Source organism: Erythrolamprus reginae, chromosome 4 (assembly GCF_031021105.1).
Source record: "Erythrolamprus reginae isolate rEryReg1 chromosome 4, rEryReg1.hap1, whole genome shotgun sequence".
NCBI classification, from domain to species: domain Eukaryota; kingdom Metazoa; phylum Chordata; class Lepidosauria; order Squamata; family Dipsadidae; genus Erythrolamprus; species Erythrolamprus reginae.
This window is the reverse complement of record NC_091953.1, coordinates 126,278,243-126,304,047: the sequence shown is the minus strand read 5'-3', so window position 1 is coordinate 126,304,047 and position 25,805 is coordinate 126,278,243. Positions and strand designations below refer to the sequence as shown.

The 25,805-nt window shown below is 43.1% G+C and overlaps 1 protein-coding gene across 2 annotated transcripts in view; it reads left to right on the top strand.

Annotated features, from left to right (window-relative positions):
- Window positions 1-14,559: 14,559 nt before the first annotated feature.
- KLF5 (KLF transcription factor 5) overlaps window positions 14,560-25,805 on the top strand; it is a 43,929-nt gene continuing 32,683 nt past the window's right edge. The window contains exons 1-3 of one of the 2 annotated variants that reach the window (XM_070751357.1): window positions 14,560-14,905; window positions 19,640-20,501; window positions 22,808-22,867. In XM_070751357.1, the coding sequence (XP_070607458.1) occupies window positions 14,711-14,905; window positions 19,640-20,501; window positions 22,808-22,867 (1,117 nt within the window). In that variant the 5' untranslated portion in view covers window positions 14,560-14,710. Of the gene's footprint in view, window positions 14,906-16,033; window positions 16,160-19,639; window positions 20,502-22,807; window positions 22,868-25,805 lie in introns of those variants that run through there. The other variant, XM_070751356.1, reaches the window with a different exon arrangement.

Genomic DNA, 25,805 nt, shown 5'->3' with positions numbered 1-25,805 from the left:
ATCCATCCACCCACCCACCCACCCACCCACCTACCTACGTACTTCTATCTATCTATCTATCTATCTATCTATCTATCTATCTATCTATCTACCTACCTACCTACCTACCTACCTACCAGTCTATCTATCTATCTATCTATCTATCTATCTATCTATCTATCTATCTATCTATCTATCTATCTATCTATCTACCTACCTACCTACATCTATCTATCTATCTATCTATCTATCTATCTACCTACCTACCTACATCTATCTACCTACCTACATCTATCTATCTATCTATCTATCTATCTATCTATCTATCTATCTATCTATCTATCTATCTAATCTACCTGCCTGCCTGCCTGCCTGCCTGCCTGCCTGCCTGCCTGCCTGCCTGCCTGCCTACCTGCCTGCCTGCCTGCCTGCCTGCCTGCCTGCCTGCCTGCCTGCCTGCCTGCCTATCTATCTATCTATCTATCTATCTATCTATCTATCTATCTATCTATCTACCTACCTACCGACCTACCGACCTACCAGTCTATCTATCTGTCTGCCTGTCTGCCTGTCTACCTACCTACCTATTTATTTATCTATCTATCTACTTACCTACCTAGGGAGGGAGGGAGGGAGGAAGGAAGGTAGAAAGAAAGAAGGAAGGAAGGAGGGAGAAAGAAAGAAAGAAAGAAGAAATAAAAAAGGAAGGAAGGAAGGAAGGAAGGAAGGAAGGAAGGAAGGAAGGAAGGAAGGAAGGAAGGAAGGAAGGACAATGTGAGCCAAACGGCTCATCCCTTCCCAAGAACTAAGTAACCCTTGCTCCTAAGTGCCACCCCCGGCATTCCAGATACATTCATCCTCTGGGATTATATCAGCATGGAAGAAGCTAAGGCTTAAATTTAGGAGCCACCTCATTGTCCGTCCCTTCGGCAATCCTGTTTCTCACAAAAGGCAAGAATTGTGCAAGGTTATCTGCACCGCACGGAGCAACGTCCTACTAGCATGTCCATCTGCAAAATCCATTTTTCTCCGGACCACCCCGGCTTTCCTCTGGAGCGAAACTGATTCAGCCAGTAGCTCCTTAGGGCTAAAATTAGTTTAATTGCTCTTTCTCTCTCTGCTCCACTGTGAAAATGAGCCAAGATGACTCAAAAGGGGGGTTGAGAATAGAAACACAGAAACATAGAAACATAGAAGATTGACGGCAGAAAAAGGCCTCCTGGTCCATCTAGTCTGCCCTTATACTTATATCTTATTCCTTTATCTTCTCTTCTATTCTTTCTTAGATATGTTTTACTATGAGTATATCCTCTATAACCTTCATTGTGTATTTTACTATGTGTATACCCACTAAAACCCTCATTGTGTATTGGACAAAATCAATCAATAAATAAATCAATCAATAAATAAAAATAAATAAATACTATTTCCTGTATTTTATCTTAGGATGGATATACGGTATATTTGTCCCAGGCATGTTTAAATTCAGTTACTGTGGATTTACCAACCTAGTCTGCTGGAAGTTTGTTCCAAGCATCAACTACTCTTTCAGTAAAATAATATTTTCTCATTTTCCTTTTGATCTTTCCCCCAAATAACTTCAGATTGTACTCCCTTGTTCTTGTGTTCACTTTCCTATTAAAAACACTTCCCTTCTGAACCTTATTTAACCCTTTAACATATTTAAATGTTTCGATCATGTCTTCCTCTTTCCCTTCTGTCCTCCAGACTATACAGATTGAGTTCATGAAGTCTTTCCTGATACGTTTTATGCTTAAGACCTTCCACCGTTTTTGTAGCCCGTTTTTGGACCCGTTCAATTTTATCCATATCTTTTTGTAGGTGAGGTCTCCAGAACTGAACACAGTATTATTCCAAATGTGGTCTCACCAGCGCTCTATACAGCGGGATCACAATCTCCCTCTTCCTGCTTGTTATACCTCTAGCTATGCAGCCAAGCATCCTACTTGCTTTCCCTACCGCCTGACCGCACTGTTCTGTTTCTTTTTCTAACCAAGCTTCTTGGCCTTCTTCTTTGTGGGATAGATGTCATGGTAACAAGGAGACCACCGGTGGCAGCGGAGTGTGTAGCCTCGTTCCATTGCTGCAGGGAGGCATGCACTGTGCATGCGCAAGCAGAGCGATTCTGGCAAAAATGCGCGGAAGCAAAGAAACAGGCAATTTTTGCTGCCGGAAGGATGTCCAAGCATGAGATTTCGGCTGCTGCACATGCGCAGCAGCCGGAATCTCGCTGTGGCACCTAGAGCAGCTGCTGGCAAAAGCAGCCTGCCCAAGCTCCGGCCACGTGCCTGCTTTCTCTCGGCGCAGGAGAGAGATGCCTGAGGTGCAGGAGAGCACAGGGCAGGCCGCATAGCCGGAGCTTGGGGCCACCAACCCTGTATGCTCTCGGCGCCCCGGAGCAAGGTAAGGGCCGGGCGTGCATGTGGGGAAATGGCGGTGAGCAGGCGGTAGTGTAGCAGAGTGGGCAGTGGGGGAGGGAGGATCAAAAACAGGGAGGGAAATCAGAAATTTTACACACACATTTTCTTGAACGATTCGTCTTCTGCGCACGTGCGCAGGGTGCAGGGGGCAGGGCATGCTTCTGGCCCATTCTGATAGGGTCAGGAATGGTAGCCCACCCCCTACAATGACTATTGTAGCATCCCCTTCCCCGGTCACACGATTTACATTGGGATGCTTGACGACCGACTTACATTTATGACAGTTGCAGTGTTTCCTAGATGGGATCTCCTTTTGCAAACCTTCCAACAAACTCAGTTACAATGTTGTTACTAATGTAACAATTGTAGTGATTCTTAACAAATGTGTCCAAAAAAAAAGTCGCAAAATGGGACAAAATTTAATGATATTCTCAATAACATAAATTTTGAGCTCAGTTGTGGTTGTATGTTGTATTCATGAATGGGTTATTTGGTTATTTGTTATTTATTAATTTATTTATTAAATAAATTTATTTATTAATTATTGGGGTTTTAGATTCTTAATTAATTAATTTGATTCAAAATATTGTATACTGTGTATTATATGTTGTGAGCTCCCCCGAGTCCTCGGAGAGGGAAGCATAGAAATCAAATCAGATAGATAGATAGATAGATAGATAGATAGATAGATAGATAGATAGATAGATAGATAGATAGAAAGATAGAGATAGATAGATAGATAGATAGATAGAAAGAAAGACAGATATAGATAGATAGATAGATAGATAGATAGATAGATAGATAGATAGATAGATAGAAAGAAAGATAGAAAGATAGAAGATAGATAGAAAGATAGAAAGATAGATATAGATAGATAGATAGATAGATAGATAGATAGATAGATAGATAGACAGACTAGATAGATAGATAGATAGATAGATAGATAGATAGAAAGATAGATAGAAAGATAGAAAAATAGAGATAGATAGATAGATAGATAGATAGATAGATAGATAGATAGAAAGAAAGACAGATATAGATAGATAGATAGATAGATAGATAGATAGATAGATAGATAGATAGATAGATAGATAGATAGATAGAAAGATAGAAAGATAGATAGATATAGATAGATAGATAGATAGATAGATAGATAGATAGATAGAAAGATAGAAAGATAGATATAGATAGATAGATAGATAGATAGATAGATAGATAGATAGATAGAGATAGAAAGATAGATATAGATAGATAGATAGATAGATAGATAGATAGATAGATAGAAAGATAGAAAGATAGATAGATATAGATAGATAGAAAGATAGAAAGATAGAAAGATAGATAGATAGATAGATAGATAGATAGATAGATAGATAGATAGATAGATAGATAGATAGATAGATAGATAGATTTTTATGCCATCCCTCTCTGAGGACTCGGGGCAGCTTACCACATATGTCCATGCATTCCCAACTTTCAATATTTGTCCTGACAGTAGCATTTGTTTTCCAGGCCTAAAAATCTCCATTTGATGCTCTTTTGACCACAGCTGAATAATGTCCACCTCCTCTTTTCTCTTTCTTTAATGGTTTCCAGGAAAGGGATTCTTACTGCAGGCTGATGTCCTCTTAACACGGGTTAGACCTCAACTCCCACGAAAAAATACCAGTTGGGAAATTATTGGTGTTACAACCCAGAAATCTAAAAGGACAGACCCAGGTCAGACAATCCATCTGGAAGAGCAGCAGAACAATGCCTTTTCATATCAATTTGACCAAAGTTATTTATACCTCCCAAATATGGAATTTGGTTTATCCCAACGAGTGCCAAGTTCTGGATATTGGCGCGCTGTTGCAATAACTTGGAACCGAGATGGAATCATCCCACTAACTGTTTGTAGAGTCATAGAAAATAAGAAAGAATTATAGGGGTTGTGCTCTCAAACTCCTCTTGAATTTATGATAGAAAAATTACACACGCAGACTTCAGGCGAAGACAAGTTTTTGTGAATTGTCTCTAACTGGGTCAAGTACAGTACAAGCTGTACCTTGTTGGTTTTTATGCCTCGAGTCAGGCCAATTTTTACCTGTGGCAGAAAAGGAATATTAAGAGGTTGCTTGGGTATGAGAGTCGCTTTCATAACTGGCATCCAGCTGGGTTTGGAAAGGACGATCTATGCAGTGGAGGGCTGCAAACATTTTTACTACCATACTGTGGGCGTGGCTTATTTTGTGGGTGCGGCACGCTGGCCATGTGGCCAGGCGGGAGTGGCTTGATGATCATGTGACTGGGGGGGGTGGCTTAAAGATCATGTGACTGGCTTAAGAGTGGCCAACTTGATGTCACTCACGTCACGGGTTTGGGTTAGGGTAAAGGTGTCTGGCCTCTCCTTGCCTCAAAGAGATACAATTTCCCTATCCATTTACTATTACTGAGCATGCAAAATATACTCTTTAATTCTATGTAGATATGCCATATGTTTATATACATTATTATTATTATTATTATTATTATTATTATTATTATTTATTAGATTTGTATGCCACCCCTCTCCGTAGACTCGGGGCGGCTCACAACAGTGATAAAAAACGGTACATAGAGACAAATCTAATAATTAAAATCTAAAATAGCAATTATACATATAAAAAATCTAAAAGAACCTAGTAAATAAAAACATACATACAGTCATGTTGTGCACAGAAACTACATAGGCAAGGGGAAGATGTCTCATTTCCCCCAAGCTTGACGACAAAGATGGGTTTTGAGAAGTTTACGAAAGGCAAGGAGGGTGGGGGCAGTCCTAATCTCCAGGGGGAGATGATTCCAGAGGGTCGGGACCGCCACAGAGAAGGCTCTTCCCCTGGGGCCCGCCAAATGACATTGTTTAGTCGACGGAACCCGGAGAAGACCAACTCTGTGCAACCTAACCGGTCGCTGGGATTCGTGCGGCAGAAGGCGGTCTCGCAGATAATCTGGTCCGGTGCCATGAAGGGCTTTATAGGTCCTTCCGGTCAACGACTACTTCAGCTTCAACGGCAACAACACAAGAGCACGCAACAGATTCAAACTTAATATTAACCGCTCCAAACTTGACTGTAAAAAATATGACTTTAACAATCGAGTTGTCGAAGCGTGGAACTCATTGCCGGACTCAGTGGTGTCAGCCCCCAGCCCCCAACATTTCTCCCTTAGACTCTCCACGATTGACCTCTCCAAGTTCCTAAGAGGCATAAGTGCACTGATGTGCCTATCGTCCTCTGTCCAATTGTCTTTCCTTATCTCATATCTCATATATCTTCTCTCCTTCCCTTCTACTTCTCTTCTTTCTTACTTTCTATCTTTATATATATTACTAAATGTCTATTCTCTTTCATATGTATTGTATATTGGACAAAGAATAAATAAGTAAGTAAGTAAGTAAGTAAGTAAGTAAGTAAGTAAGTAAGTAAGTAAGTAAGTAAATAAATAAATAAATAAATAAATAAATAAATAAATAAATAAATAAATAAATAAATAAATAAAAAAAAAAAACCAACACTTTGAATTGTGACCAGAAACTGATCGGCAACCAATGCAGACTGCGGAGTGTTGCTGTAACATGGGCATATCTCGCAGCTGCATTCTGCACAATCTGAAGTTTCCGAACATTCTTCATACATATTACACACAGGCACACAGAAATATACATTATCTACCATATAAACTGTATGTGTATGTACACAGACGTGCACCGCTCTTATAAAATTATACACATTCAACCTCATTTATTGCGATAAGAAAAACATACCCAGAGCCCAGAAGGGGGGGAAAAAAATCAATTTTTTTCTACTGATTCTGTGTACCTGGCTGGGTACCCGTAAGAGCCCGTCACAGGTTCTATGTAAATGCAATTGATTAAAAAAAAAACATCTTTTGCAATCGAAACTGGTCAAACCCAACTCACATGTTCATGCAGATCACCTGTTTGCTCATTGCAAGTTTGACTGAATCTTGGACAAAAGTGATTTGGACTGACAAGGGTGGATCAAAGAATATAGAATGAACTGTCTGATCCTGTGCAGAACGGAACATTTGTTTGTCCACCATCATCACTAAGCGCTATAAGAGCTCAATCTTAGCCTTGTATGAATGTGCGAGAACTTTTTAAGAATGGGAAGAAAATGCCCCGCCCCCACCGCGTATTTCTTTTATAGACCATGAGAGTTACTACCTTTGAAAATTCCTAATTAAGAAGAGAAGCAACCTAGAACTAAAGAGAAATTTCCTAATAGTGGGAACAATTAACCAGTAGAACATCTTGCCTTCAGAATTTCAGTGTACTTTATCATTAGAGAATTTTGATAATAATAATAATAATAATTTATTAGATTTGTATGCTGCCCCTCTCCGTTTCTTTCTTTAATAAGAAGAAACTGGACAGCCACTTTCAATCAATCAATCAAAATAAAGCTGCAAGGGATCTTGGAGGTCTTCTAGTCCAACTCCCTCCTCAAGCAAGACACCCTACCGGTGAAACTCAAAAAATTAGAATATTGTGCAAATGTTCATTTATTTCAGTAATGCAACTCATTGCATGCAAGGCAAGATAGTTCAAGCCGTGATTGGTCATAATTGTGATGATTATGGGGTACAGCTCATGAAAACCTCAAATCCACCATCTCAAAAAATTAGAATATTTGATAATTTGTACAAACAAAACATTAGATAAGTAATGATAAAAAGTAACAAAAGGAGACAATAGGACAGGGACGGTAGGCACAATGGTACGCTTATGCACGCCCTTTACAGACCTCTTAGAAAGGGGGAGAGATCAACTGTAGATAGTCTAAGGTTAAAGGTTTGGGGGTTAGGAGTAGAAACCACAGAATCAGGTAGTGCATTCCAGGCGTTGATTACTCTGTTGCTGAAGTTGTATTTTTTGCAGTCAAGTTTGGAGCGGTTGACATTTAGTTTAAATCGATTTCATGCTCGTGTGCTGTTGCGGTTGAAGGTGAAGTAGTCATTAATAGGTAGGACATTTTGGTATATGATTTTATTAACTATAATTAATATTACGTGCGATCAATAAAACAAGGATTGTACATAGAACAATATGGGGCCTCTGAAAAGTATAAGCATGCATATGTACTCATTACTTCGTATGGGCCCCTTTTGCAGCAATTACTGCCTCAATGCGGTGTGGCATGGAAGCTATCAACCTGTGGCATTGCTGAAGGGTTATGGCAGACCAGGAAGCTTCAATAGCGGCCTTCAGCTCTTCTGTATTTTCAGTCTCATGCAGGGATAGGCTGCTGCCCAGACGGGAGGGGGGCGGGAACGCAGTGGGGTAGTGAAAATGGAACTCCACCCCAGAACATCCAATTTGCATTGAAAGGTGTTGAAAGAAAATGCATAAGCCACGACCACAGTATGGTAGTAAAAATTTTGGCAGCCCTTCACTGGTCTCATGTCTCTCATTTTTCTCTTGGCAATGCCCCATAGATCCTCTATGGGGTTCATGTCAGGCAAGTTTGCTGGGCAATCAAGGACAGTAATCTCACAATCATTGAAGCAAGTATTGGTGCTTTGGGCAGTGTGGGCAGGTGCCAAGTCCTGCTGGAAAATTTAAGTCACTATCCCCATAAAGCTCGTATGTGGATGGAAGGAAGGGCTGCTCCAAAATCTCCTGGTAGGTGGCTGCATTGACCCTGGACTTAATGAAGTACAGTGGACCAACACTAGCAGATGACACAGCTCCCCAAATCAACACCGACTGTGGAAACTTTACACTGGACCTCAAGCATCTTGCAGGGTGTGCCTCTCCATTCTTCCTCCATACTCTGGGTCCTTGATTTCAAAATAAAATACAAAAGTTTCCACAGTCGGTGTTGATTCGGGGAGCCATGTCATTTGTGATCAAATAATCTCAAATAATCTTCAGAAAGGAACCAGACATGATATTCGTCCATCATGTTCAAACGTTGACATCTAACAGGCTGCCGACCATGTGTCTGCAAGTGGCTGCTGAGGCCTATACATTCGCCTCTACTTATGAACATTTCTAGATAATAACCAGATGTTCAAGATTTTTTGCCTCTTCTCAAGAGCCATTTTCCACTTACAAAACCAAGCCTCCGAAACTATAACCGGAAAAGGCAGGGAGAAGCCTCTGTGCGGCCTCTCTAGGAATCTCCTGGGAGGAAACAGGGCTGAAATAGGCAGGGAGAAGCCTCTGTGGGGCCTCTCTAGGAATCTCCTGAGAGGAAACAGGGCTGAAATAGGCAGGGAGAAGCCTCCGTGGGGCCTCTAGGAATCTCCTGAGAGGAAACAGGGCTGAAAAAGGCAAGGAGAAGCCTCCATGGGGCCTCTCTAGGAATCTCCTGGGAGAAAACAGGGCTGGAAAAGGCAGGGAGAAGCCTCCGTGGGAACTCTCTATGAATCTCCTGGGAGGAAACAGGGTCTCCACCCTCCCTCTGGTTTCCCCAATTGCATGCATTATTTGCTTTTACATTGATTCCTATGGGAAAAATGGCTTCTTCTTACAAGGTCACAGAATGAATTAAGTTCATAAGCAGAGGTACCACTGTCCAGGCATGAAATGTTCTGACACATGTTGGGCAGACATGTGTGAGCACCATTGTCGCAGCATTTGCCTCTCTAAACCAGACATAAAGCACCTTTGGAGTTAAACACTTGGTTAGAGAAAGCCTTTGCATAAGGAGGCTTGCAAACTTTCAAATCAAAGTTAGCTTGCTGCCCACCTCTGCTTCTCCCCCCTTCTCTCCCCCCCCCATCTACTTCAAACTGTTCAACTTTCATTGCACAGAGCTTTGGACGGGAAGTGTACTGTTGTTTTGGCCTGAAGTCCGTTTTGGACTTTTCAATGCCTGTGATCGGAAAGTGATTGTCCCAGAGGTGCTCTCTCATAAAGGTTGCTCTAGAACAGATCTGAATCCCTAGTCATTAATTTTCCTTATCTCTTTGGATCACTTTTTTTTTTTTTTGCTTCTTGCTCCCCTGTTTCCATTCTCCTCCGCAGATGTTCCGTACAAGGGCCATCCAATAATTGATTTTGCAAAAGGGAGTTACTTTTGTTTCACTTTTTTGGATCCAAGACGTTCAATCATCTCCGTAGGAGAACATAAATATGTCAATTGAACTTCAAAGCATTGGGTTGTGTGGTCTGTTATGTCCATAGTCTTACCAGATGTATGTATGTATGTATGTATGTATGTATGTATGTATGTATGTATGTATGTTTATTTTTTATTTTATTTATTTATTTTGTCCAACACACAATACATATTGAAGAGGATAGCAATGAAGTATTATATATAAATAAAAGATATAAAAGTAGAGGAGAAGATATATGAGAGGAAGAAAAGATATATGAGATATGAGATAAGGAGAGACAATTGGACAGGGGATGAAAGGCAAGCTAGTGCACTTATGTATGCCCCTTACTGACCTCTTAGGAACCTGGAGAGATCAATCGTGGATAGTCTAAGGGAGAAATGTTGGTGGTTAGGGGTTGACACTACTGAGTCCGGTAATGAGTTCCACGCTTCGACAACTCGATTGCTAAAGTCATATTTTTTACAGTCAAGCTTGGAGCGATTAATATTAAGTTTGAATTTGTTGCGTGCTCTTGTGTTGTTGCGGTTGAAGCTGAAGTAGTCATTGACAGATAGGACGTTGCAGCATATGATTTTGTGGGCAATACTTAGATCGTGTTTTATGTATGTATGTATGCATGCATGTATGTATGTATGTATGTAACATATTTTGCTGATAATGAAAAGGAAGGAAGACTATTTCATCCAAAATAGATCTATAGTAGTCTCCCTTCCTTTTCATTATCAGCAAAATACAGTATGTTACATTTATAGATTATGGTTATCAGCTATTAAAAACAAAACAAAACACTTATCTGCTTTGGAATATGGCCCCTAGCACAGCCGAGAGGCAAAAAGGAAGCTGTGATGCTCCTTCAATATACTAGGCTGACTCAACAACAACAACAACACCAAAATCACAAACACACACACACAAGTATGTATGTACGTATATGTGTCACATATTTTTGCTGAATTTGAAAAATAAGGAAGACTAGGATAGATCTATTTCGGCCTCATTTTGGCCTCATCATATACATACATACATACATACATACATACATACATACATACAAACATACATACATATATTATAATGTTATGTTATGTTATGTTAATTAATTATTATATTACATTACATTACATTACATTACATGTGTATCTATCTTCAGAAAAGTTTCCAAACACTCAATATGGATACTTTTAAAATGTTGCCATACAAAATACTACTTCAAAAATCTTGAATAGACAAAATTATTTTGTGTTTCTTATTACAGCATCTTTTGAAGTTTCCTGTTATTATTCAAGTGCATGGAGGAACCTCAGTAAGAAAAATTCCCGATCGATCACTCAATATAGGTAGTCTATACACAAAACCATAGAAATGGTGGTAGACTTTAGGAGAAATCCTCCCATTCTACTGCCTCTTACAATACTAGACAACACAGTATCAGTGGTAGAGATGTTCAGATTTCTAGTTCCATTATATCTCAAGACCTAAAATGGACACCTAACATCAAAAGTGTCATTAAAAAAAAAAAAAAAAGAATGTTCTTTCTGTGCCAACTCAGGAAGCCCAAGGAGTTGCCCAAGACAACAGTTCTACAGAGGAATTATTCTCCCATTCGCACCTCTATAACTGTCTGATTTGGTTTTGCAACCCAATAAGACAGACACAAACTTCAGAGGATAATTAGAACCTGTATACTTCATGAGTCAAAAAGAGAGCCATGAAAATAAATATTTTTTTTATTTTTATCATATCCTGGACATAAGTTATTTCAAGAGGACAGAGAAGAGAAGACAAGAGAGAGAGAAGAGAAGAGGAGAAGAGAGAGAGAAGAGGAGAAGAGAGAGAGGAGAGGAGAGAGAGAGAAGAGGAGAAGAGAAGAGAGAGAGAAGAAGAGAAGAGAGAAGAGGAGAGAGAGAAGACAAGAGAGAGAGAAGAGAGAGAGAAGAGAAGAGAGAGAAGAGAAGAGAAGAGAGGGAGAGAGAGAGAGGAGAAGAGAAGAGAGAGAGAAGAGGAGAAGAGAAGAGAGAAGAGAAGACAAGAGAGAGAGAGGAGAAGAGGAGACAAGAGGAGAAGAGAAGACAAAAGAAGAAGAGAAGAGAGAGAGAGAGGAGAGAGAGAGAAGAGGAGAAGAGAAGAGAGAGAGAAGACAAGAGAGAGAGAAGAGAGAAGAGGAGAAGAGAGAAAGAAGACAAGAGAGAGAGAAGAGAAGAGAGAGAAAAGGATAGGGGAGAGAATATCTCAAAGTGCCCCCATCCTTCAATTTCTCAAAGAAGAAAGTTCAAAGCCAGACAGCAGGAAAAACATTGCCAAAGCAGACTATCAGGATGCTGAACTGCCTTTCCCCAGGGCTTTGCAGGAACAACAAAGGACATTAGCATCATAAAGCAAGCCGTTAAATTACCATAACAAACCCCCTAATAATTAATTACTGCTAGCACAAGTTAAACTTTCTATAGGAGACACACAGACCAAATTTCAGGGGGCTCCTTTTGGCTAAAAATAGGCTGCCAGCTCAGAGTCAGGTGATGCAGCTTTTTTGATCCAGGGAAAAACACCCTCATGTGGTTTTTTGGGAGGGCTGGATCATTGCAATTTTGTTGTCTTGATTGCATTAGCAAGGTTTACAGAATGTCCAGCGTCCTGACTAGGTTTCTTAAGCTTAAATCTGTTCTCCTATCAAGGGTTCTTGCCTGTTGGTTGCAATTGGAGGCTAAACATGTTTCTGGCTTCGGTTGGTGAGTGTATTGATTGATGGTGAACTTTTAACAGAATTGTAGCAGTGCAACAATAACTTTGGCAAAGCCTTCCCGCCTGGATGGAGACTCTTTGGAAGGAAAACCCAGCCTAGACGGAATACACAGGTTGTTCTGTTTCTAATGTGAAGGGAGCTGTCATTACACACCCATTTGGAAACAGGCTTTTGAAACGTGCGTTTATTACTTTTGGCTTCCTGTATCCTTTTGCATCGGCAGCCACCGGTTGTGTCTCTGAGATCATTACAGCAAAATAATAAAACAAATATATACTGCATATATATTTGTTTATATATGTGTATATATCTATATCTATGTTTGATTTTCTGTCGAAATATAAAGCAAAAATATGTAACCATGTAAATTATAATATGTAGCCATCTATATCTGTCCGTCTATCATCTACACATCTCTCTCTCTCTCTCTGTATGTATATACAGTATGTATCTATCTATCTGAGAGCATGGGCACTAAAGACAAATTCCTTGTGTGTCCAATCACAGTTGGCCAATTAAAAATTATATTCTTTCTTTCTATCTATCTATCTATCTATCTATCTATCTATCATCTACATCTGTCTATCATCTACATCCATCCATCTATCTACTTACCTACCTACCTATGTACCGATGCATCTATCTATCTATCTATCTATCTATCTATCTATCTATCTATCTATCTATCTATCTATCTATCTGTGCTATCTATCCGTGCTATCTATCCGTGCTATCTATCTATCTATCTATCTATCTATCTATCTATCTATCTATCTATCTATCTATCTATCATCTACATCCATCCATCCACCTACCTACCTACCTACGCATCTACCTACCTACATCCATCCATATATACATTTAATGGACTTCAGAGGATGGTAGAGGACAGGAAGGCTTGGAAGAACGCCCGAGACCACGGAGAGGGGCGGCAAACAAATCCAATAAATAAAATAAATAAATAAACGTTGTCCACGGGGGTCAGACACGACTTCTCAATTAACAACAACAACATATTACAAAACAAATGGTCCCAGTCCAACACCCCCTTGCTGTCTTCCCAGACTGCAAAGATACATAATTTCCTCCCCAGAACAGGCCCCGAAACGCGACTTAGCGACCTACAGATTTGGAAGGCTGGCTATGTTCCGCGTTTAATCGGTGGTGCTTAAAAAAGCTCCGGCGGAGCGCAGGGGGGGGGGGGGAGCCAGCAGCTTCCCGACATCTTCCTTTAACTGTGGAGGGTCCTCTTTTGCCGCAGGGATTCTCGCTCAGTTCCTTTCAAATGTCGCCTCCGCTACATCCAGCAAGGAAGGAAGGAAGCAAGAAAGAAAGGTAGGAAGGAATCAAGGAAGGAAAGAAGGAAGCAAGCAAGGAAGAAGCAAGGAAGGAAGGAAAGAAGGAAAGAAAGAAAGAAGAAAGGTAGGTAAGAAGGAATGAAGCAAGGAAGGAAGGAAGGAAAGAAGCAAGAAAGGAAGGAAGGAAAGAAGCAAGAAAGGAAGGAAGGAAGGAAGGAAAGAAGCAAGCAAGCAAGCAAGCAAGCAAGCAAGCAAGCAAGCAAGCAAGCAAGCAAGCAAGCAAGCAAGCAATAAACAAACAAACAAACAAACAAATAAACAAAGGAGTGAAACCCCCGGGAGCCCTCCGTCCCTTGAGTGAGGGGGCTTCCTCTCTGCCACCCAGAGACGAGGGGGTCCCGCAGTCCCACGTCGCGGGGCAGGCCAGCATCCCAACCGCCTCGCCTGCTCTCTCGCTTGGCACCCAGAGCGCAACCAAGAGCCGCTCTGACCCCTTCCTCCTTCCCTCCTGTCCCACAGCCCGGGGTCGGGGAATCCCAGTCCAACTCTCCCGGGAAGGACTCAGACGTCCAAAAAGGCGTCCCGGACGGAGGCCAGCCAAGCGGGGATCCCGCGCAGCCTGGCAGCGCGGAAAGTGAGCTTGCTGGCGCGGCCTGCCCTGCCCGATTGCCGCTTCTTCTCCCAGCGGAGGGCGGCCCGGCCAAGCCGGAGAGGGGGCGGACTGCTGGCCCGAAGGGAGGAGCCGCTGCCCAGCGCTGGGGTGGCGGGAGGGGAAAAGGGGAGGGTGGCGGCCCGCCTGGCAAGAGGGGGCGCTCTTGGCCCCTCCTGCTGTCTGCCAGCCAGCCAGTTCACCAAGCCAGCTCCCCCCCCTCCTCCTCCTCTCTTTCCCAGCGCTGGGAAGGGCGGGGCGCCGGGCGGGCCTCCTCCTGGGTGGAGGCGCTGAAATAGAGGCGGGCGGGCACGCGCCGGGGTCCGCCAGGAGGGAGGGTGTTCTCGGCCAGGTAGAGGAGCCCGATGCGCGCTGGTGGCGGAGGCAACAGCAGCAGCAGCAGCTTTCAGCAGGAGCAGGAGGCGGAGGGCGTGAGCAGCGCCAGGGCGGGCCAGGCGCCTTCTTCCCGCGGAGCTGCCCTCGCCCCATGGCTACTACCCGGGTCTTGAGCATGAGCGTCCGCCTAGGGCCCGAGGAGCCCGTCTTCGCGCAGCTCAAGCCGGTGCTGGGCGGCAGGGAAGGGTCCATCTTCGCGCCGCCGGCTCCCGAAGAGCTCAAGCCGCCGCTGGCTCCACCGCAGCAGCAAAACGCTACCCGGATGCCCGGCGAGGAGATGGTGCAGGTGAGGAGGAATCCGCCTCGTAGGGATTGGCGTCGGCGTCGGTTCTGAGACGGAGTTTTCCGGGGCATGGGCAAAGGGCGGGTGGCAGGCCCCGGCCGCTGGGCTGCTTTGGGTGTGTCCCGGCCTCGGGCGAGCCTCGGGCTGGGTGGGGCAGGCGGGCGAGCGGAAAGGAAAGGGAAGAAGGAAATGAAGGAGGGAAGGAAAGAGAAGAGGAAAGGGAAGGAAGAAGAGAAGGAAAGGAAAATAGGAAAGGGAAGAGGAAAGGGAAGGAAGAAAAGGAAAGGGAAGGAAAGAATCAAAGAGAAGGAAGAGAAGGAAAGGGAAGGAAAGGAAAGAAGGAAAGGAAAATGAAGGAAAACGAGAGGGAAGGGAAGGAAAGGCGGGAAGCAAGGGAAAAGAGAAAAGAAGGAAAGGAAAGTTAAGAAAAAGAGAAGGGAAGGAAAGAAGGAAAGTGAAAGAAAAAGGGAAGGAAAGGAAGGAAGGAAAAAATGATGTCCCTTCGGAGCCCCTCTGGTCTTCCGCGCGTACAGGAGGCTCGTTCCCCCACCGAGCAGCGGCTGCTTTCCTGGGCCTCGTCCCCAAAAGGGCTGTTCGGGGACCCCCTCCCCCCCACCCGATCGGGCAGCGCGCTGCGCCAGGCTCCCTTCTCGAGGATGGCCGGACGGGGCTTTCCCTCTGTCCCATCCTAGCCTCCCCTCTTCCCCTCTCCGTTCCAGCCACTTTGGGACCTGCGTGGGCAACCCGCCAGCGCGCCCGGGCTCCGCGGCTCCTCTTTACGCACGTGGCCGGGCGCGCGGGGAGCTAGCTGGCCGGCTGGCTGGCTGGCAGGCGGGCCGGGTTTCCCCTTCAAGCTCGGCCCGGGCCGAGTGCTGTCGCTGGCTGCCCCTCCCTCCGGCGGGCGCGGGCGGAGAGAGCGAGCGACCAAACGGCAGCAGCTGCCACCTTGTGCGCCCGGCTTGGCCGAGCGAGGCAGAGGCGGAGCGCGGCTCCCGTGCGCCCACGCAAAGAAGTCATTTTAGACGGGGCCGGGGGTGCGAGCGCTTTTGGAAGCGGATCCCCGGCTCAACAGCTGCCCGGGCTAAAGTGGGGAAAAAAGCCGCAACCCGCCAGGGAAGCTTTCCACTCGCAGCGCCCGTTGAGGAGTTCCCCACCCCCGGCTTTCTTTCTGGAGTGGGTGACGGGACCCCGAAATAGTTGCGGAGGAATGGACAGAAAAGCCATCGGGTTGCTTGCCTAGCGGTGCCAAGCGAAGAGGTTTGCTAACTTTTGTTGGACACCCCCTTCCCTGCCCCTATGAATAGAATAAAATAGAAGAGAAGAGAAGAGAATAGAAGTAATAGTAGGGCAGACTTAGTAAATAGTTTGACAGTGTTGAGGGGATTACTGTATTTGTTTAGCAGAGTGATGGCGTTCGGGGGGAAAAACTGTTCTTGTGTCTTGTTGTCTTGGTGTGCAGTGCTCTGTAGCGACGTTTTGAGGGTAGAAGTTGAAATAGTTTATGTCCAGGATACGAGGGGTCAGTAAATATTTTCCCCGCCCTCTTTTTGACTCGTGCAGTGTACAGGTCCTCAGTGGAAGACAGGTGGGCAGCAATTGTTTTTTGGGGGTTTTTTTTGGTTTTGCAGTTCTGATTATCCTCTGAAGTCTCTGTCGGTCTTGTTGGGTCGCAGAACCAAACCAGACAGTTATAGAGGTGCAAATGTCGGACTCAATGATTCCCCTGTAGAACTGTATGAGCAACTCCTCGGGCAGTTTGAGTTTTTTGAGCTGGGAGAATCGTGCTCGGGGTGGGCCACACGCTTTCCTATTTTTCTCTGTCTCCCACCCCCTTCCACAAAATAATACCAACTTTGCTGGAGCGGCGGAGGACGGCGGGTGGTCTCGGGTCGGAGGGAGAGGGAGCCGCGAGGAAACCCGAGGCTCGGTTGTAGTCCGGAGGGGGGCGGGAATGCGAGGTAGGACACCCACGTGGGTTCGTCCATCGTTGCTGGCTCTGCGGGTCGCGCCGCGCGTGGCTGCGCGGAATCTCTGGATCCGCGCAGCGTCTTGGAGTGGTTGAGGACACGAACTTTCGGGAGCATCGGAAGTTTGTGTGTGTGTGTGTGTGTGTGTGTGAGAGAGAGAGAGAGAGAGAGAGCCTCTATCCCTCAAACGGAAGGGAATGTAGGGACCCCCGTGGGCACCCTCTTCTGAAATCCTGGTCGTCTCAGGCTTCGGGATCTCTTCCGCCCGTTGCGCGTTCTTTCTCTGGAAGCTGAACCCCCCAAGCCCGCAGGTCTGGGAGGGAAGGAGGCGGTGTGAAGAAGGAGTCCTCCCGTCCGGGGTATCCCGGTGGGTGGGGGAAATCTCCAAAAGAGAGCCTGCTGCCGCGCGGCACCACCCCTGTCCTGGGCCGTCGTGGGCAAAGCGAAAGCTTCTGGATCTCGGTGGCATGCGGTGACCTTTGGCTTAGCATTGTCTTTAGTTCTCTCGAACCAAAATGTTTGGAGACTGGCGGATCCACTTGTTTTGGCGAGATTTTCACCCATGGCTGTTTGCCTTTCTCCCTGTGGGAAAAACGCAAGACCCCCGCCCATAAAAAGTGACCCAAAAGTAGTCCTACCTCACTCCCGTGTGTTCCTATTTGATTTTATTTCTTCTTTCCTTCTCAGATATAAATCATCTCTCTCTCTCTCTCTCTCTCTCTCTCTCTCTCTCTCTCTCTCTCTCTCTCTCTCTCTCTCTCTCTCTCTCATCCTGTCTGTCTATTGTCTACCTACCTACCTACCTACCTATCTATCTATCTATCTATCATCTAAATATTTATCATCATTGTCTATCTAACCTCATACAGAGAAGATAGATGAGAGAGAGAGAGATTATCATATGTCTGTCTATCTGTCTGTCACTCTATCTATCTTATCTTTCTTTCTTTCTATCTATCTATCTATCTATCTATCTATCTATCTATCTATCTATCTGAGAACAAAGATTGTGGGGGCAATATGCTGGCTGTGTTAAAAAGTGCTATTGCTAACATGTTGCAAGCCACCCTAAGTCTAAGGAGAAGGGTGGCATAAAAATCAATCAATCAATCAATCAAACAAACAAACAAACAAACAAACAAACAAATAATCTATCTATCTATCTATCTATCTATCTATCTATCCACCTGTCCATCTAGCATCCATCCATCTGTCTGTCTGTGCCCCCCCTTCCCGTTATCTATCATCTATCTATTTGTGAGGAAGGGGACCATCTGAATGGCTGAAGATGCCAAAGCATCCAAATCTGCATTCTTGGAAGCCTTGATTTAAAAAAAGAATGGGAAAAAGTCCTTCAGAGGAAAATGGCACGTGGGGCTTTTTTAGAGCTAAATGTTTTGCCACCCGTTTGTATCACTTGCTATATTTAGCCTTCCAGGATAATGTATCCAAGAGTTTAATTTTCACTTTTGATTCTTATGCCCAGGAACAGCTTTCATGAGTTATTCTTATCTTTTTCTCTGCCTCTTCTTGAAGGTGTAGTCTGGGTAGGTAGGCAGGTGAAGCATGCATCTATCCATGTGAGATCCTTTGACCTCTGCTCACTTTTCTTGAAAAATAAATAAAAACTTTCTGATTGGACCGGATGGCGGGTCTCCTTTTTGCGGGGGATGAATGCAAAACTTAATTCAAGAGCTGAACAATTCCCGAAAACGAGTCCTGCTGGTGAATTTTAATTTTAATCTCTGTTCCTCCTGCTCAGGCTGCTATGTTCTCAAGGCAGAGGAATAGACTAGAGATTCTTTGACTAACTTCTGGGTGAATTTTCCCCATTTGTAATACTTCTGGATCACAAAGGTGGCTTTTTGAAAGTATGGTGTAAATTTGTAAAAACTCTCATCCTGGCCTTGAATTTTGTAATTGCGTTGGAGATTCACAGTGGTTCCAGTTTGTAAGCTTATGTATGTCTGTCTGTCTGTCTGTCTGTCTGTCTGTCTGTCTGTCTGTCTGTCTGTCTGTCTGTCTGTCTCTCTCTCTCTCTCTCTCTCTCTCTCTCTTTCTTTTTGGCTTTTTTCCTTTTCCCAAGTTTATTTATTGGTTTTCACAAAATATTAAAAAAGAAACAAAATAAATCTTTAAAAATTCCATAGATCATAACTTGTGTCTATTGCATTTTGTATTTGTAGTTCATTACACGTTATATTCAATTCAATATATGATCTTATTAATATATATAAATATATATAATATGTGTTTTCGTAGATTTTCACGGGTACAGGTATGACGGTCTTGGTATATTCAGGTTTCTTCCCATGAAGGATTTAGACATTTCTGGCGACGTTTCGACGAGGTCCCACTCGTCATCTTCAGGCTGGTGCTTCTGTCCTTGTTCTTGTTCGCCCTAGAACAAGGACAGAAGCACCAGCCTGAAGATGATGAGTGGAACCTCATCAAAACGTCGCCAGAAATTTCTAAATCCTACATGGGAAGAAACCCGAATTTACCAAGACCGTCATATATAATATATATGTATACTTTTGTGATATACTGTATACAATAAAAAAGAAAGTAATATTTATGTTAATATCTCCTATTGCATATCCATAAAATGTTTACCATATATATGAAATTACAATTTCCGTCTATTAATACTGCCCCATTGGGAGTGAGTAATTAATGCTGGAGATTCGCAGTGGTTCCAGTTTGTAAACTTATGTCTCTCTCTTTGTTTTTCTCTCCTTTTTTTTTGGCTGATTTTATTCTCATCCAGACTCGATGCGAGATGGAGAAATATTTGACCCATCAGCTCCCCCACTTACACCCCCTCCACGAGCAGAAAAAGTACCGGCGGGATAGTGCCTCAGTGGTGGATCAGTTCTTCACCAATGGTGACGGGGTGCCTTACAGTGTCAACATGAACCTCTACCTACCGGATCTGTCCCAGCTGAGGACGGGCCTCTTCAAAGCCCCAAGAGGCCCTGCAACACACATCAAGACCGAGCCGGTTGGTGCCTTCAACCACCAGAGCGAGACAACTCCTGGGGTCCCCAACTCTGCCCAGGCCCTCCCCGAGTTTACAAGCATCTTCAGCCCCCACCAGGCGCCGGATGTGAACAGCCTCTTCATCAAGCAGGAGATGTCTCCATCAGATCTAGGCCTCTCCGTGCCTGGGCCGCAGCAGGGCCAGCTGTACCAGCTCCTCAGTTCTCCTGATTTAGACCTGCCAAATGGAGCAGGGATGGACCCCTTAAGCAATGTCTCCCTGTCTTCTTCCATGACCGGCCTCAACACCCTCTCTCCCGCCATGCCCCAGACCTCCATGAAACAGTTCCATGGGGTGCCCCCTTGCACGTACGCCATGCCCGGCCAGTTCCTGCAGCAGCCAGCTACCTACTTCCCGCCATCGCCCCCGAGTTCGGAACCTGGCAGTCCCGACCGGCAGGTGGAAATGATGCAGAATTTAACACCGCCTCCGTCTTACGCTGCCACCATCGCTTCCAAGTTGGCCATCCACAACCCAAATTTGACCGCCAGCATCCCCATGAATTCGCCGAGTGCCCCAACCATCAGGTATAATCGGAGGAGTAACCCCGACTTGGAGAAGAGGCGGATTCATTACTGCGATTACCCCGGTAAGATTGAGGAAGGCGGGGCCATGAGCGATGAGATTATTATGAATGATTGAATTCGATGAACGTGCATGTCTGTATATGGGGTTTTAAATATGTTTAGCAATTTGCATCATTCTTTTAAAGTAAATTAGATTTCTTTTATATATTGTTGCATTTTTTAAATTTTTTAAAAAATATTTTAATAATGAACAGACAAAACAAGACATACAGACAAACTTTCAGATAAAAACACACACAAAATGAATTAGCTTAATACTTTACAATTCTGTTTCCATTGATTCATTCTTTTTCTTAAACGTTAGTTCAATTCTTTCTTCTTTTCTATCCAACTATATAATTTCCCCCAAACTGTGTAGTAATCTTTATTTTGTTTATTCTGTAATTTGTATGTTAATTTGCTTAATTTGGCACAATCGAGCATTTTCCTAATCACCATTTCTTCATTTGGTGTATTTTCCTTTTTCCAAGTTTGTGCAAACACCAACCTTGCTGATGTTTATATATGTGTTATCAAATAGTAATGTTCCTTACTATCCCGTCCTCTAATTATTCCCAAAAGGCACATTTCCGGGTTCATTTCCAATTGATATATTGTTGCATTTATAACATTGTACACTGCCCTGAGTCGCTTTGAGAAGGCCGGCATAGAAATCTGATAGATAGATAGGTAGATAGGTAGGTAGGGAGAGAGAGAGAGAGAGAGAGAGAGAGAGAGAGAGAGTGGTAGGTAGGTAGGTAGGTAGATAGATAGATAGATAGATAGATAGATAGATAGATAGATAGATAGATAGATAGATAATTTTTTTAAAAAAAATAAACTCCCTGACAAACAGGCCTGGCCCTATTCATCGCTATTGTCCTTCGAGAAACCCTTCCAAATATTTTCTTTCTCTTGTGCAACGTGCCAGATCTGGTCAAATAGCATTTCGCATCTTGTTTCAAAAGAAGGAAACGTTTAATAAAATAACGTGCCTTAAGCGCATGCAAGGTTTGAACGTAAAAACCTTGCACATCTCAGACCTGAACATTCCCGTGAGCTTGTTGGCTCAGAATGATGGGAAATGTAGTTCGCTCAGTAGGGTGGGGAAGACCAGCAGTCATAGCTCCTTGAAGAAAAGTGTGCTCACCGCTTTCTTCAAGTTTCGGCTGCGTTTCTGCTCCTTGATGTCTTCTTCCCCCACCGCAATTTAAACTAAAAATAGGTTGAAATAAAAGTTGTATGTCGTTCCAGATAACAGACTGTGATGTGTTTATAACTGATTTTGCGGTTGAACACACAGCTTATAAAGGAAGTGGATAAAATGCGAGATGCATAATTATAAGATTCTTGATTGATTAATTCAGCTTGCACTTTTAGGGCAGTAAATGTATTGAACTGAAAATTTAGGGGTGGTTGATTGTGATTTGTGTGTATTACTAGCAGCTTTCTTTTTTGCTCTGGGCAATTTGAATGAATTTCTTAAATATATATATTTTATTTATTATTATTTATTTATTTTAGATTTTTTTTAAAAAAAACCCAGATTTTTATTGAAAGTTTTTTTTAAAAGCTGGCATTTAGACATATACAAAAAAAGAAAACAATAGATAGAAAATAGAAAACAGAACAACAAAAAGAAAACACACACACACACACACGTTTTTGTCAAATCAGGGTGATTCAACAAAAAAACCCATATGGCTCTTCCCTGGTCCAAAGCTGAGCAGAATAGATTATTATTATTTATTATTATTTATTAGATTTGTATGCTGCCCTTCTCCGGAGACTCAGGGCAGATTCTGTGGTCTAGAGGTTAAATCTGCTGACCCCCAGGTTCAAATCCTGGTAAGGGTATGACTAGCTAAAGAGAGCAAAAGAGCTGAAAATAGATCTATACTAGTCTCCCTTCCTTTTCATTATCACCAAAAATATGTAACATGTATATGTGTAACACCGATACACACACATACATAACTACAGCATTTTACAACTCGGCATACTTAAACCAGAAAGAGAAAAACATCACAGTTCTATCATATCTTCCTTTCATACATCAATATTCGCCGTCTAATTTATGCAGTTTTACATATCGTCTTCTTTTTGTACTTTAAAAATCGAATTTCCTAAATATATTAAGGCTGTCCATTAGAACTACCAGCACTGTTACACAGTTTTATGGTGAATGTTACCGTTTTCTAGACGTAAACATACTTGATATTGTTGTGAGCCGCCCCGAGTCTTCGGAGAGGGGCAGCATACAAATTTAATAAATTGAAAATTGAATTGAATTGATAACTTAATGTCTCTTTCTGATTTTCTATCTTAGGTTGCACTAAAGTGTACACGAAATCTTCCCACTTAAAAGCACACCTGCGGACTCACACTGGTATGTGGTTTCCCCCCCCCCCCTTTTTTGCTGGTTACAATTTTTTTAATGCTTAAGTTAGCCATCCTGGTTTTTTTTCTCTCTCTCTGCTTCGCTTGAAAAGGTTTAACTTGATTTGTTTGAAATGGAGAGTTATAAATCAGCCACGCTGGTTGCTAAAATGTAGAAGGGCAATATTTAAGCTTCGGAAAATAAAAGAGGGGCAATTTGAACGGCGTATAAATACCCTCTTTGAAGCTCTATTACTTTCCATTCACCCCGCCCCGAACAATCCTTTCCAGATGAATTATGCTGTCGCTTAATGCGTGCTGTCATCTTTGGATCGAATCTCTGTGTATCAAACCTTGGTTTAACTCCCATGAAAGCTACGATTGCGTCACGTGCTTAGGTTAGGTTGCAAACCTGAAAGGCCCTTACCTTCACTCATTTTGCAAAAGTGTATTTCGAAAAAAAGTTGATTTTCTGCCCAGCAGTCTGCCTGTGGCCTTCTGCTCAGCGATAAGGCCTCTTACATCAAATTAAATAAATGATAAAGCATTCCTTTTAAGTTCCGTTCCATGAGAAACCTGACTTTTTTCCCCTCTCAAGTTGACTGGCTACACTCAGCATGCGATAAACTTGATAAGTCTGTTGGTGAGATTGCATGTATTATTGTCAAACAGGTATCGTCGGTCTGTTCCAAACACGATTTGGAAGCTTAGCAGCACTTTTTCTGATGAGAGACTTTTATTTGGTGGAGATGGAAGAATAAGATGGCAGCCAGGCACTGTGGCCAGTTGACTCTGCATATGTAGGTTTTTCAGGGTTTATTGAATCAATCTCTAGGATAAATGCCGTCTGGCGGGACCCAGGGAAAGAGCCTTTTCTGTGGTGCCCCCGACCCTCTGGAATCAACTCCCCTTGGAGATCAGGACCGCCCCCACCCTCCTTGCCTTTCGTAAACTCCTAAAAACATACCTCTGCCGCCAGGCATGGGGAAATTGATTCCCCTTGGCCATTCCGTTTTATGTATGGTTTGTTTGGGTTGCATGAATGTTTTTAATCAAGGGCTTTTTTTAACTGTTCTACTTTTTTGGATTTGTATTTTGTGTTCCTGTTGTGAGCTGCTCCGAGTCTTCGGAGAGGGGCGGCATACAAATCTAATAAATAAATGTTAAAAATACTTTTATAACTGATTTTGCCGAACGTTCTTTTTCACGAAAAACAAGCCCGATTCATTCTCTGAAATATGTGGTCAGATCAACCAGGAGTAGAAACTTCTTGTCAGCTTATGATTCAGCACAGATTTGTTATAACGCCTAAAATTAAAACATTTGACTGACAAGTAATTTTGAGTTGTCGGAACGGCTTGGTTGCTGCAGGTTTTTTCCCCTTTTTTTATATAATACTGGGTTTTCTGGTGAAATGGTTCCCTTCTTCACCCTCCTTCTGGTTTTTAAATGGGGAAAAAGATTCAAGTTTGACTTCATCCATAAAACAAGGGCCCGTATTCAGCGTTGAGCTCATTGTGGAATGACTGAAATATCTTCGGGCAAAGAGTTACTATGGGAATGAAGTTTTTGATAAACGAAGTCCACCCCCCCTTCTCTCTCAAAGCACAGAGAAAAGGTTAAAAAGCAACAGTCATAAAACAAGTTTTCCAAACGGTTGGAAAAGGTTTGCCGAGCCTCGTTCCTCCTCGGGATGGAGGAATTTTGTTCATCTAGGCTTGTCTCTCTTTGCTGTGTAGTTTCAGGTGGGTTGCTATTAAAAAGGTGGGGTTATTCTCCCACGGGTGAAGATTCCCGGTGGGCCTAGGCTTGTGTTGACACCCAGCGCAGCATAAATGTGGTCTTATTGTTGTTTGGCACAATCTTATTTTACTTGGGTTTAACACGGCCTTCAGATGAGGCCAAGTGGTGTTATTTATTTGTAAAATGTATTGGCCGTCCACCACAGGGTAACTCAGGGCGTCTTGCAATATGATGGTTAAAAAATACCTAATTTGTCTTTTTTTTTTTTAAGGTTTGGGGTACAGTTTATTATATTTACACTTCTGTTTGTATAATTGATTGTATGTCATCAGATTTCTATTGACTTTTAGCTACCATTTACCTTACATAGATGTTCTCCAAGAGAATCTGTCCCAACCTAATGAATTAGATATAATAATAATAATTCAATTCAATTCAATTCAATTTATTGGATTTATATGCCGCCCCTCTCCGAAAACTCGGGGCGGCTAACAACAGTCATGAACAATATACATGAATAATATACAGTAAAAAAATCCAATACTAAAAACTAACTTAAGACCCCTTAATGTATAAAACCAGCATACGTACACACATACCATACATACAGTTGTATCAGCCTAGGGGGAGAAGAAGTCTTAATTCCCCCATGCCTGGCGGCAGAGGTGGGTTTTGAGTAGCTTACGAAAGGCAATAATAATAATAATAATAATAATAATAATAATAATAATAATAATAATATAATAATAATTTATTAGACTTGTATGGCACCCCTCTCCAAAGACCCAGGGCGGCTCACAAAATACAGTACAAAAAACAACATTATATAAATCTAATAGTTAAAATTATAATCTAATATCCCATTACATTAAAAAGCAGTCAATTTACACAATCACATCCACACATAACATTTAATGGTCAGAGAAAAGGGGGCAAGATCTAGCTGCCCTGTGCCTGGCAACATAGATGGGTCTTAAGGCTCTTGCGAAAGGCGAGGAGAGTAGGGGAAGTACGGATCTCAGGACGAAACTGATTCCAGAGGGCTGGGGCCACCACAGAGAAGGCTCTTCCCCTAGGCCCCGCCAGATGACATTGTCTGGTCGACGGGGCCTGGCCAACTCTGTGGGACCTAATCAGCCACTGGGATTTGTGCGGCAGGAGAAATAATGCTCTTCCAGCTACTGTAACGGAGACAATCCACTTTG